General features: G+C 35.3%; 1 protein-coding gene and 1 long non-coding RNA gene across 2 annotated transcripts; both read right to left on the bottom strand.

Annotated features, from left to right (window-relative positions):
- Positions 1–245: 245 nt before the first annotated feature.
- Positions 246–2660, bottom strand: LOC130714589 (uncharacterized). The gene is made up of 4 exons (XR_009011345.1): positions 2163–2660; positions 1221–1308; positions 841–908; positions 246–437 (listed from the first exon to the last, which is right to left on the bottom strand). It is a non-coding gene; the product is annotated as an uncharacterized LOC130714589 (long non-coding RNA).
- Positions 2661–9056: 6396 nt separating this feature from the next.
- On the bottom strand, positions 9057–10153 carry LOC130715037 (VQ motif-containing protein 4). The gene has a single exon (XM_057565028.1). It carries the CDS (start codon positions 10048–10050, stop codon positions 9244–9246), a length of 807 nt encoding a protein of 268 aa, XP_057421011.1. The 5' UTR covers positions 10051–10153; the 3' UTR covers positions 9057–9243.
- Positions 10154–10959: the final 806 nt, after the last annotated feature.

Below are 10959 nucleotides of genomic sequence, written 5' to 3'. Positions count from 1 at the left end.
TTTTTACTTTGATTTTTCTAGTAAAAAAAAAAAGTTGATATTTCAGGTTTATTTTTAATTCATGAGTGTATGATATATTTGTTAAGATTAATAGCATTAATCTTAACAAAATCGCTTGCAGAGATTAAAAACTCTTGGCAATGTATGTCATGGGAGAATCTACTATGGTTATGTATGAATTTGACAAAAAAAAATTGAAACATAATTTGACAAATGCCGGTGTAAAAGTTTTTTTAGATGATATATACTCCAAAAATTATAATTGCCATTGGTCTCTTTCATTAAATTTACTTTTCTAACATTCAACAAAATTAATTACACTCTTAATCTATGTGCCACCACCTAAAGTGGACAGATAAAAAGAAACAAAAGAAGTATGTCTTATTCTATCTTGTCTTCCATAGCATGTGTTTGACGCACCATTATCAAACCTCAATCTGTAAATTTAGTAGTATATTAGCAAATTAAATTGAAATCATAATACAAAGTTAAACTAAATCTAGAGGATAGAAATGAATACAAAATATACTCATAGATTTATGTGAAATATTTTTCTGATATGAAAACGAATTCAGGTGAGATCTTTTTTCTCAATACCGGCATCGACAATTATCTTCTTGTAACAAAAAAAAACCGGCCCCGACAACAAAAAGCTTAAAACTGTCCCAAAATTCATTCATAGAAGAGACATAAAGCAATATACATACAAATTTGTAAAATAAAAGAACACATTACCGTTGATAAAAGTTGTATTGTTAAAATAAGAATTGGTATCACAAAAAAATAAATTTTCAATACAATACAGATTGAAAGGATTCAATAGGAAGAAATAAAAATTACCTAATATCTTCATTATAAATTTATCATAAAAGGAATCAACCTTCAAATAAGCTCTTATCTTCGTCTACCTGTAAAAGAAATGCAGATAAATGTTGAAATAACATACATAACAATGAAAAAAAAATGATGTTCATCTATCAATATTAATTTTTTTATCAACAAACACATCAATACATGAACATTACAAAACAATAATGAAACATGAAATGAGTTAAAACATGCTTTGGCGAACAAAAGACACTCAATTCTACTTCTAGAACTACATGAAAGAATCATTAAAATTGAAGAAGAAGGACTACCAGAAATATGACGAAAATGATATGCCTTTGAGTTATAACAATTATTAGTCTACAAAGCCACAAAACATTATTTTGACATACCTGGAATAAAGAGGCTAAAGCAAGAAGTGAGAATCTCGTTTTTGAGTTTGAAGAATATGCACTCTTAAATCTCAATTGTGATTTCCCTCTGTAACAAAAAAAAAAATTCTCAATTGTGATGGGGATAAATTCATAATGAAAAATTTAATTGAAGTGAAGGACCATGTTGCTTTTGAAGCATATCTGATATGAGGTTTGCCATGGTTGAGATGAAGAAGGGAGAAATAGAGAAAATTGTGTGAGAATTTTGGAGATGGAGAACGTATGAAGGTTTTTTTGCTCTTCTAACCCTTTTTATTTTCTAATATAGATTGATATTGATACTCTATATAAAAAAAATATTTTTTAGGAAGATTTTTTTTAATATAAACTATCTAACAAAGATACATAAAAACAAAGATTCAATGTTTTTATTTTTTTTTCCAGAAAATTTGCATAGATACATAAAAACTACCAAATCACAATAAAAACTCATAAAATCCTGAATTAAATGAAAATCCGAAAATTTTATAAAAAATAATTAATACTCTAAAAATAAATATAAAATAAAATAAAAGGCCCACAACATAAGAGAAACTATCCAATTAAATGACACGTGAAATTTAATATTTCCTGAAATTAGCATTAAATAAATAATAAGATAAATTAAGATAAAATCAAGAAATAAACAACCTAAATCCTAATCAAATCTAAAATTTAAAAAGGTAATAAATAACGATAGATAAAAACTACAAAAATCTAGCAAATCACAATAAAAACTCATAAAATCCTGAATTAATTAAAAATCCGAAAATTCAATAAAAATACCATAAAAATTAATTAATAGTGAGGGGATTCATATCGGGATGTTTTCCAAGGCTACGGGGGTGCTGTGGGCGTATGAGACAGAAGTTAAGGCTATCTTGACAGCGCTGCAATTTTGCAAGGAGCAGAACATTAGACCTGTTGTGATTGAGAGTGATTCAATGCTCGCGGTCGGTTGGGTGAGAAATAAACAGAACAGGCCTTGGAAGTTGTTGAATGATTTGCATATGATTGATCTGCTGATGGAAGATGTAGGATGTGTGGGTGTGATTCATATTTTTCGTGAGGCAAATACAGAAGCGGATTTCTTAGCTAAATCAGGGTGTGATAGAGCTGTTATGTTGTGGGAAAGGCTGGTTTAGAGCTGTCATGGCTATGGGAATGATTATGCAGATATCATGTGTAGGTGGAATGTATTGTTATATGTGAGTTTTGCTTTTTGTTTCTGGGGAAGGTGATATACTATGGAAGTGGTATTGTGAGGGTGGTGGGTCGTGGGTGTGATATAGTTGGGGCATGTTTTGTTGGGTGTTAGCTTTGGGTCAGGAGGGATGTGAGGATGTGCTTTGGTGTTAATCTTTTGTAGTTAAAGTTGTTTGATTAGTTATAATGGCTTTTGGGTGTTATGTGGGGCGTTGGTGGGTGCTGTGGTATTATTATTACTTGTGCAGGTGCTGTTTTTTTGCTGCATAATTTGCTGCATAAGGATGTCATTGGTTTATATGGATGGTTGATATTGGTGGCTGATTTTGGATGTTTTTGTGGCAGTGGAGTGTACCAGAATTTGGGAGATTCACCTTTGCTAGCTTGGGGATATCTTGTGCTCCTTGAGAAGTTGTTAATGCTGTTTTTATTTTACATTTTGTATGCTGAGATTTTCAGTGGTTTTGGATTGAAATTCTTGAGATTTGTGTACTCTTTTTCCTTTTCTATGGTTTTTTCCCACAGGGTTTTCCTAGAAAAGGTTTTAATGAGGTTCAATCTCAAGTGTGGGCATAGTGGAGGGGTTGTGTTGGCAACTGTCTTTTGGTTTTCTTTGTAACTAGACTGATATGTCCTCCACATGAGAGTGTTATTCTCATGTTGTTCCTTATTTCAATATATTTATTCAGTTTACAAAAAAAAAAATTAACTAATACTCTAAAAATAAATAATAAGTTAAATTAAGAAAAAATCATGAAATAAACAACATAAATCCTAATCAAATCTAAAATTTAAAAAGGTACTAAATAAATATAGATAAAATCTATCAAAATCTAGCAAATGACAATAAAAACTCATAAAATTCTAAATTAATTAAAAATCCGAAAATTCAATAAAAATTAATTTATGATCTAAAAATAAATCAAAAATAAATTAAGATTAAATCAAGAAATAAATAACCTAAATCCTAATCAAATCTAAAATTTAAAAATAAATTTTTTATGAGAATTAACCTAAGAATGACACGTGCACCGAGAGTTAACGTGAGAATGACACATCATTAAATCAGTCTGATGGAAGTTCTTCTTTTCTAATATATATTGATTGATTGATATTGATTTGTTATTGGTTTCTAGTAGTCTATAGTTTTTACTGTTTTAGGATGAAAACCTACTGAGAATACACAATTATGGTTGAGAAAAATAAAATTTGAGATATTGTTTCCGTCCAAAATGATACACATATACCATTAATTTCTATCGCATATCCCACTCAGTTATATAAAATATTCATATTTTAAAGCGCATAAAAAAAACTCCTGAATCAGACAAATAATCTGTTCAATTCTGTGCAAATATATTAAAAAAATTCGCTTTATTTCTAAATTTTTTGTATATACACAAGCAAAATTACTAGCTTGAATATTTATGAAGTGGAAATTACTAGCTGGGCTAATGAATTTCCAAACCACCAATATTGCTCTGTTTCTCCACACCACTTCAAAATTTGTTATTATACAAAAATCAATCATCATCATCATTTAATGTATTCAACTTGTCAATTAACTTTCAACCATCACCCATCCCACGTAACTTTCCTACATGAGCTTGAGTCAAGATTAACAAAAGGGAATAAATAATAAAATATTTATGTAGTTTTTATTTCAGGGAGTACAATATTAACCAATCAAAATTTAAAAATTTATCATACCAACAACTAAATAAAGAAAAAAAATATTTTCATATTTTTTAAATTTAATTGGTTGACGGCGTATACAATTATCATTTATCTTTATCCATTCGAAATATCAGTACATTACCTACAAACAACAACAAACCAAATTCGGGTAATCAAAAAACTATAAATCAAAAACAATAATGATTAATGAAAACATAAGAAGAAGGGTTCGACCATCGATTAACATATGCGGGCGGTGTATCTAAAAAGAGGGGGAAAAATTCTCACACCACAAAAAAATTGCGTATTTATTTTTGTGACAGTTTAAAACTTGGCTTAATTCCACTTTGGGCCCCTGATGTTTCATAAATGTGCGATCTGCACCCCCCGTGTATAAAACGTGCGGTCAAGGTCCCTGACGTTTCTAAAACGTGCGATTAACGCCCTTCCGTCCAAATCCGTTTGGTTCCTCAGTTGACCAAACGGAAAATGCTGACGTGGCATTATTTAATTCATAAAATATAGGCTACGAATTAGTGACGGAAATAATCCGTCACAAAACCCTTCAATGCTTTTTCTTCTTCCTCACACATTTTAGAATCAACGGAGACAGGTTGGATCCAAACAGAAACACATCAAGTTCAAAACTTTGTGATAAATATGCATTCTACAATGCTAATTGCCAAATACCCAGAAGTAAAAAAAGATTATTTAACCCATAATAATCCCCACGACCAATCACAAAAAAATGACAAATTGAAGATTCATCAAATTTCTCAACCAGAACAAATTCAAGAAAGACTAGCGTATGCAATTGGGAATGGAGGAAATTGAGAGAAGGCCATACCAGAATGAGGGGTGGAGGCGAAGACGGAAAAATCAGTGCGACGTTTGGGAGGAGGAGAGCTTCTGGGTTGTTCAGAATGGTTGGGCATACAATTAACCATCTGGGTATAAGGGTATTCCTCATCTTCGCCATTGGTGGAGCAAGAAGAAGAGAATTAGAGAACCCTAGAAGAGGAGGAAAATGGGAAAAAGAAGAAGGAAAAAAAGAAGACAATCTGATTCTGATGGGGCCATAATAAAGATTGAAACTTTGAGTTTGTGAGATTCGTTAATTACATAGATTTAAGAATTCGAGTTTGACGATGGAGATCTGCACGGCTGTGCTCGGAGGCTTCCAATGCGGCAATCTCTGCGGCGATGCGGCTTGTGAGGTTACTTTGGGCACGGCACGACGCGGTAGATCTGGCACGGTGTTGGGGTCCAAGTCCGGTGATGCTTCAATCTAAGAGAGGGGTTTTGTGTGGTGGTGACGGTTGCATTAGTTGTTGGCTAGGAGGTGATGGTGGTGTGGGCTCTCTTTCAGCTTTTCCTCTGGTTGAGATTTGGGGTTGAGAGGGTGGAAGGCTTTGGTTGGATTACGGTTGTACAGGGTAAAGGTCTTGGGTTTATTGCTGTGTTCAGAAAGTTTTGTCTAGGATTTGAGTTTGGTTGAAGAAGGGTGTGAAGGTGCTTTTGATTAGAGTTGGAGGATTTTTAATTTATTGGGTAATAATTTTTGGGAGGAGAAAGATTAATTTTTATTTAGTTGTGTTTATATGAAGATGATGGAAAAATGGAATGAACACATGAATATCTGGGTTTTTCAGATGAAGGTTTCTATCCTAACATTCATGTTTTCTGACTTTTTAATTTTTTATTATTATTTTTATTTTTATGTTTTGAAATAATGTTGAAATAATTTTATTTGAAAAATGAATTCTTAATTAATTAAATAATGCCACGTCAGCATTTTCCGTTTGGTCAACTGAGGAACCAAACGGATTTGGACGGAAGGGCGTTAATCGCACGTTTTAGAAACGTCAGGGACCTTGACCGCACGTTTTATACACGGGGGGTGCAGATCGCACATTTATGAAACATCAGGGGCCCAAAGTGGAATTAAGCCTTAAAACTTTGATAATTGATCAGGCTAAACAAGTCAAATCACTCAAGGAGGTATTGACTGAAGAGGAAGCGGTGGAACTCCGGCTAAGGAGAGCTTTACTTGGCGGGGGTGACGAGGAAGAGTTGGGGGGCCGAGCACTATGTCTGAACCAAGGCACTCCGATGCTCAAGTTATTGGTTATGTCATTCAGGTAAATCTCTAAGTTATGAAGAATAGATTGCGTACCTGAATCCTCTTCTGAGAGAGCCTTATGTACTCGTTCACAAAATAAGGGTAGCCCAAGGAATGTCATGAGTGCCTAAAATCTGGGAGCGTATGGAGCGTTAAATCCCTTCGAGGCATCGACTGTCTACAATGATCCAACGACCAAGGGTTCCTCATTAGTGGGGACTAGGTCTTGAACCTCACACCTACTCCCTGCATCTAGGCCATAAAGTCAGTGTTGGGATTGGTGAGGTGATGAGGTTCTTACACTCATGAGCGACTGACTAGTCTTGTAGCTAGGGTCGTGCCCGAGTTTAATCGGTAGGAGACGACCAACTTCATGCTTGATCGGGAGGGGGCACAATTCGATCAACCTAGGAGATGATTGACTATAGAGCCTCCCGGAACAGTAGTCCCCTAGCTTTCGTCCACAAAGATTGTGGCGCTTGAGTTAAGAGAGTGATTTCATCGGCAGGGGCACCGTTCGATTAACTTAGGAGGTAATTGGATGAGGAGTATTTCGGAACAGTAGTCTTCTAGCTTTGATCCACAAGGGCTTTTAGGGCCGGTTTCCCAGACCAAAACAAAACCACTAAACACATATGTCAATTCAATGTCGAGAACCACTAGAGTCTACGTATAAGTACTAAATTAAAATAAGCATTAGTGGCCCCTAGCAATTCAAAGGTATGGGCGACATAGTCAAAGATGCCAGCCAACCTTGAATTTTCTTCATCATAAAATAAGATCAATGGACATTCAAAGGGTTATTATCAAATAACGCTTCAAATGAAAACATGCCACATGAGAAATGTTGTTTCCTATCTTCCCCAAAACATGATAGCGAAAGGGAAAGTAACATAGACGATGATGGCCTTGATAATGGGCTAGCAAAACGCCACAAAGTGTTTCAGAGCAGTGCACATGTTAAGTTCAAATTCCCAATAAATGCACCACCAACCGAGCGTTGCAAAGTCCTTATAAATCATTCAAACAAACAAACAAACGAGCAAACAAACAAACAACAAACACACTAGCTAACAAGTTCTAGTATAATCGGTAGATAGTTGGACCTCTGAAGCAAATAGTCGGATGTTTGAAAATTTGTTAGGAGATGTCTATTCATTTCATATAATTTGTAAGCCTTAAAATGATTAATCTCATAACTGCTGACTATATGAATTGTGAAGATAATTTGTTAATACTAAAAAAACAAACAACAAACACAAAGTGGTTATCTCTCAAAGTGGTCATCTCTCAAACACCATGTTTTCTGGCTTTCCCATTTCCATCATCTTTTCTCTCCTTTCATCATCACAAATCCCACTTCCTCACTCAGCCTCCCTTCACTTTCTCATCATGTCCCCATTCATAACAGTTGTGGTCTCCTTCGAGTCAAAAAGGATAATTAAAAATACTGAAATCGTAGAAAGATGAACCATCTTTGCATCATTGCTTTTTGCGACTGTTCCAAGTTTCTCATTCAAGACCCTGACCCCTAAAGAAAATTGGGGTCCCTACTCCAAAGGAAAAGAAGAAAAAAACCAAACTTAAAGAGCAAACATACATCAAGATTGTACTTTTTTTTCTGTTCACAATTCACACCATGAAGTGGATGAAATTTATTGCGCTAACCTAAACACTATACTAACAAGCTAGTTTGACTTCTTACAATGCCACAATTTCAAGGAAAGGAGACGAATTCATCACATTGAATAATCTTAACTGTTGCTAAAAAAAAATGTCACAACAACAACGTGGTAGTACTAATTATGAATCAACCTTAACTATTACTCCATAACGGTGATTTTATTTAATTGTCTTTTTAGATGCATGCTTTGAATTTTCGATGAAAAATAACAGTCGGCAAATTTTAATTGTACGGTCCAGATATCGTAAATGCGAGCATCCGGTTAACCCAAATCCATGGATCTCCGTGATTGTGAGCCTCTGCAATGCTTTGGGAAGAGAGGCACAAAGTACATGCATAGTCTACTCTAACCAGTGGATGCTTTGTACACAAGCACACAGAATGCCTTCATGCCCTGCATCTCTTGTTGGCACCTTCCCCTCACTCGGAAAGACAACAAAAAGGGTCAAGATTCCTTGCCCTTTCTTCTACTCTTTGTTTGACAGCTAGCCCAAACACTTCTTTTTGCTCTTAATGTAAACCAACACACTTTTTTCCCCACATGTTCCAGTTTCTTCCCTATCATCTTAGCAAAGACTATCAACAACTCTAGCTGGCCCCTTAACCATTTTAGTCTCAAGTTCAATCTCTCATTGGCGCGATATTTATAAAAAATGATTTGTTAAGAGATACATACATCATTTATATACTGTGATCTCTAAACCTCGAGAGAATTTGTCTCATGTCGGCCGTGAAATACATGGGTAAAAAGGAAAGAAAAAAACTAAGCAAAGACTTAACTATTGATATTTATTGTTATTGAATACTATTATTAATGCCCTTCGGTTGAAGCAAGTGAATTGGATCACAAAATTCAAATATGGCATTAATGAAAAGATTTGACATTATAGCCAAGGGTAGTAAATCCTCTGAAATTCACAGCAACCTTGCAGAAACTACATTAAAATCAATGGCCGAGGAGGAAGAAGGGTAATATTTTTTCTCCCATTAAATTCACATGGATCCCAATAACCCTGATCGGCATGCCTCATAATAATTGATGAATTTAATGGTGCGCACGTTAACTAAGATTCACATTATCAAATCAAACCTTGCTTCTTTCATGAACAGAGCAAGAAACAGAGGATCAAAATCAAAGGCAAAAAGGGCATATAATTTTCAATTTTACATACAATTGAAGCAAGATTCTTGCATTTTCTGCATAACCCATTACAATTTCATCTCTCTTTTCCTCATCAATGTCATTGATAATTTGATATATATAAGAATCTTACACAAAATCTAAAAGAGACAAAAAGGGTGAAAATTAAAATTCAAGACGATGAAGATGAACCTGAGGCTCTAGGTGAAGTTGTAGGAAACAATGGAAGCAAGCGAGGTTCAGGGTCTCTGGGAGTGGTTGAGGGAGAAGGGTGTAAGAAAAACCCTTTCTCCTTGATAGCTTTCTCTTCAGCTTCAGTGTTCAAGCTTGGGCTTGAATTCCCACACCGGTGTAGGTTCCCGGCGGCGGCGCGGTTGAAGGGGTCCGGCAAGAGGGGAGTGACGGGGCTGAGAACAAGCGCCGGGAAGTCGAGGATGCTGGGGGAGAGAATCTCCGGCTTCCGGGGAGAGAATCCGGCGGAACCGGCGGAGTGATGAGGAGAAGAGAACACAGGGAGGAGTGGGTTGAGCTTGAGATTCTTGAGCGAGTTTCTCCGCTCGTAGAGCTTGAACCCTGATTGGTGCTGCTGGTGGTTCTGCTTCCTGGGAATGGTTTTGATCGGCGGGATGTGGTGGTGGTTGTGGTGGTTGTGGTTATGGTGGTGGTGGGATTTGTTGGGTGGCACGGCGGTGCCGGCGAGGACTTCGGAGGAGGCTTGTTTGGCGGTCTCGGTGGATCCGGTGAGCATCTGGACGACTTGCTTGAAGGAGGAGGTGTCGGCTTGGACGAAGGTGGTTGGATATGGGTTGGCGGAGTCGGATCTGGTGATGGGTTTTGGCGGGTACGGCGAGGGTGACGGCGGAGATGGGATTGCTCCGCCATTGTTGCTGGTGCTGCTGCTGCTGCTTGAGCTGCGAGGAGATGGGAGAAGGTGGTGGTGGTGGTGGTTGTTGTTGGTTCTTGGGGATTTGGAATCCATGGTTGACTGGTTAGAGAGAGGAGAAGAAGAAGGAGAAGAAGAGAAAAAGAGAAGATATGAAATGAAAGAGAAAAGGTTGGAACTTTTGTTTGGTTTGGTAAGAAATGTATTTGTAGGTCCCTTTGAGAAAGTGAACACAAGCTACAATGAGGTGAAATTGTGTTCGGAAAATGTTGTCTTCACACCAATTCGACCTCCGCTTATATAGAGGTAGAAAGAGGAGTGAGAAATATAATGTGAGATGTGATAAAAAGAGAAAGTAAATGCAAATTAAATGAGAAATTAAAGATATGTGTAAATATATGAAAGTTGAAATAATATAAAATGATATTTTATTATATAATATTGTTATTGTTCTTTTGACCAAAATAATATATAATGCTATATTAAATGATTTCTTTGAAAATAAGAAAAAGCATTAATTATTGTGATGATGTTGTTTGACCCAATCAATTTAAACATTGAATAGATTAGTTAATGTCTTTAAAGGATGCATGACATCATTTCACTCACATGATATTACTTTTATAGCCTTTATAAAATAGTTTTGGGATATTTTTTTGTTGATTTTTTTGATATTAGATATATAACTAACTAGTATTGATCACGCGACATGCACAGAAAGAATAAAAGTACTTTGTTAGCAAATATTAGACATTTTCGTATTTTCTCTCTCATTTTTCTTTTTTAAATACGTATACTACCTATTTAAGTTTTTTTTTTTCTAATACTAGTTACATTCCAATTTTTTTTTCTAATTTATTATCTTTGAATCAATGTACCAAAACCATTTTAATATTCTATATGTATATACGAAAACATAAAATACAAATAACTTGAGTTAATTTCCAAATCAATTATTTAAAACTATTTGATATCAATTTTTTATGGCATATTTGATATCATTTT

This window comes from Lotus japonicus, chromosome 4 (genome assembly GCF_012489685.1).
Source record: "Lotus japonicus ecotype B-129 chromosome 4, LjGifu_v1.2".
Taxonomy (NCBI): Eukaryota; Viridiplantae; Streptophyta; class Magnoliopsida; order Fabales; family Fabaceae; genus Lotus; species Lotus japonicus.
The sequence above is the reverse complement of the archived record's forward strand: the minus strand, read 5'-3'. Positions and strand labels throughout refer to the sequence as shown.